The sequence below is a fragment of the Triticum aestivum genome, chromosome 2D (assembly GCF_018294505.1).
Source record: "Triticum aestivum cultivar Chinese Spring chromosome 2D, IWGSC CS RefSeq v2.1, whole genome shotgun sequence".
NCBI lineage: Eukaryota > Viridiplantae > Streptophyta > Magnoliopsida > Poales > Poaceae > Triticum > Triticum aestivum.
In genome coordinates, this window is record NC_057799.1 from 656,498,962 (window position 1) to 656,500,828 (window position 1,867).

The 1,867-nt window shown below is 53.3% G+C and overlaps 1 protein-coding gene across 1 annotated transcript; it reads left to right on the forward strand.

The window, feature by feature from the left end:
- Positions 1 to 422: 422 nt before the first annotated feature.
- On the forward strand, positions 423 to 1,180 carry LOC123050888 (thaumatin-like protein). Its single transcript, XM_044473610.1, has one exon. The coding sequence runs from the start codon at positions 468 to 470 to the stop codon at positions 996 to 998; it is 531 nt and encodes a 176-aa protein (XP_044329545.1). The 5' UTR covers positions 423 to 467; the 3' UTR covers positions 999 to 1,180.
- Positions 1,181 to 1,867: the final 687 nt, after the last annotated feature.

The following is a 1,867-nucleotide window of genomic DNA, read 5'->3' on the forward strand; positions in this document are numbered from 1 at the left end:
GCGACGAAAAGTACGCTGACAACCGCCAGCGAGATGAATCGTGTGTGCAGGATCGCTTTGACACGGGGAGGGCGCTGGAATGGCGGGTTGCGTAGGAGGGTTTATATGTTCAATGAAGAAGAAGGAAGAGTTGTTCTTGCAAGTTCCAACAACTTGATATGTGGTGCATGGAACTACACGTGCGTACGTGTTTTCGATCCTGATCTGTGTGAAAGATAAATCTATGCGATTGCGAAGTGGCTCATGGACAGAGTCGAGTCTCCCTGTTGATTGATGATGAATGCGTGGAAATTTCCAAGTCACACGAATTGACTCAAGGACACCATCCTTGACTTTATCCCAGTTGTCCTTCCATCCCGGAGTCCCGGCCATCTATAAATACCCATGCCCCTTCGTCCCTAGCACATCAATCATCCCGCACTACTACCAAACCACGTGTAGACGACACAGAAGCAAAGCAACTTGAAATGGCTTCGTCCCACCTGGCAGCAGCTGCCTCCATGGTCCTCTTCCTTGCCGTGTTCGCTGCTAGCACGAACGCGGCGACGTTCAACATCAAGAACAACTGCCCCTACACGGTGTGGCCGGCGGCCACCCCGATCGGCGGCGGTCGGCAGCTCAACACCGGCGAGACGTGGACCCTCGACGTCCCCGCGGACACGCCCTCCGGCAGGGTGTGGGGCCGCACGGGCTGCAACTTCAACGGCAACTCCGGGAGCTGCCAGACTGCCGACTGCGGCGGCGCGCTGTCGTGCACGCTGTCCGGGCAGCCGCCGCTGACCCTGGCCGAGTTCACCATCGGCAACGGCCAGGACTTTTACGACATCTCTGTCATCGACGGCTTCAACGTGCCGTTGTCATTCTCCTGCAGCAACGGGCCCAACCTGGTGTGCCAGGCCGACAAGTGCCCCGACGCCTACCTCTTCCCGACCGATGACACCAAGAACCACGCCTGTAACGGCAACAACAACAGCTACCAGGTTACCTTCTGCCCATGAGGAAGAAGGTATCATCGTAGCTAGTAGCGGACGATACCACCACCAGCATAATACGCGTACATACAATGAGTGTGGAGAATAAAGTTTGTTACATAAGATGAATATAAGACGATGTCGTGAAAATAAGGCTGTCCGTGCGTGCAGTGTACGCATTTATACTATATAGCTTATAATTTAATTTATGTACCAGAGCCCTCTAATTAAATACTCCCTCCGTTCTAAAATAGATGACTCAACTTTGTATTAATTTTATACTAAACTTAGTACAAAGTTGAGTCGTCTATTTTGGAACGGAGGGAGTATGTTCTATGGTTATCAAACACTACTCCATACATGTTTCTTGATTACTTTTCCTTTTTTACAAGGGGCGTGTTAATGTCGCTACTGTGAGCACGCGACCCCTCCGGCGAAGGGCCATGTGCCCTTTCGCCCCCCCACTCCCGGCGCTACGCCTCCGCGCATCTTTCGCAGCCCCCTCGCCTCCAGCCCACGGCTTCGGTTGCGCCCCCTGCCTCGCTAACACCGGGCGCTTCCACCACCGTCGGCGATAACTGCCAACCGACAACGTGGTGGCGTCCTCGCGCCGCCACGTCGTACCGCCCGCCCCGCCGCGCCGCTCTGCGCGCCATCAGCTCTCCGCTGCCGCCGCGCAATCTGATTCTCCACCAATCCGAGTTCCCACCAATTTTCGCGCTTGCGTTATATCGTGTGACCGGCCGCTAGAAGTGTTTCCATTCTTACAAAGTGTGCCTTGACTGAATCAGCCACCAAATGTTCTCGGTCAAATCTACGTTCGTATTTTCATTATCATATATAGAAAAAAATGCTACATATGTAATTATTTTCTGTACGTACGTTTTTGCACGCAT

Excerpts from the sequence above, each read along its gene's own strand:
- LOC123050888 (XM_044473610.1), top strand. The coding sequence starts at position 468 with ATGGCTTCGTCCCACCTGGCAGCAGCTGCCTCCATGGTCCTCTTCCTT.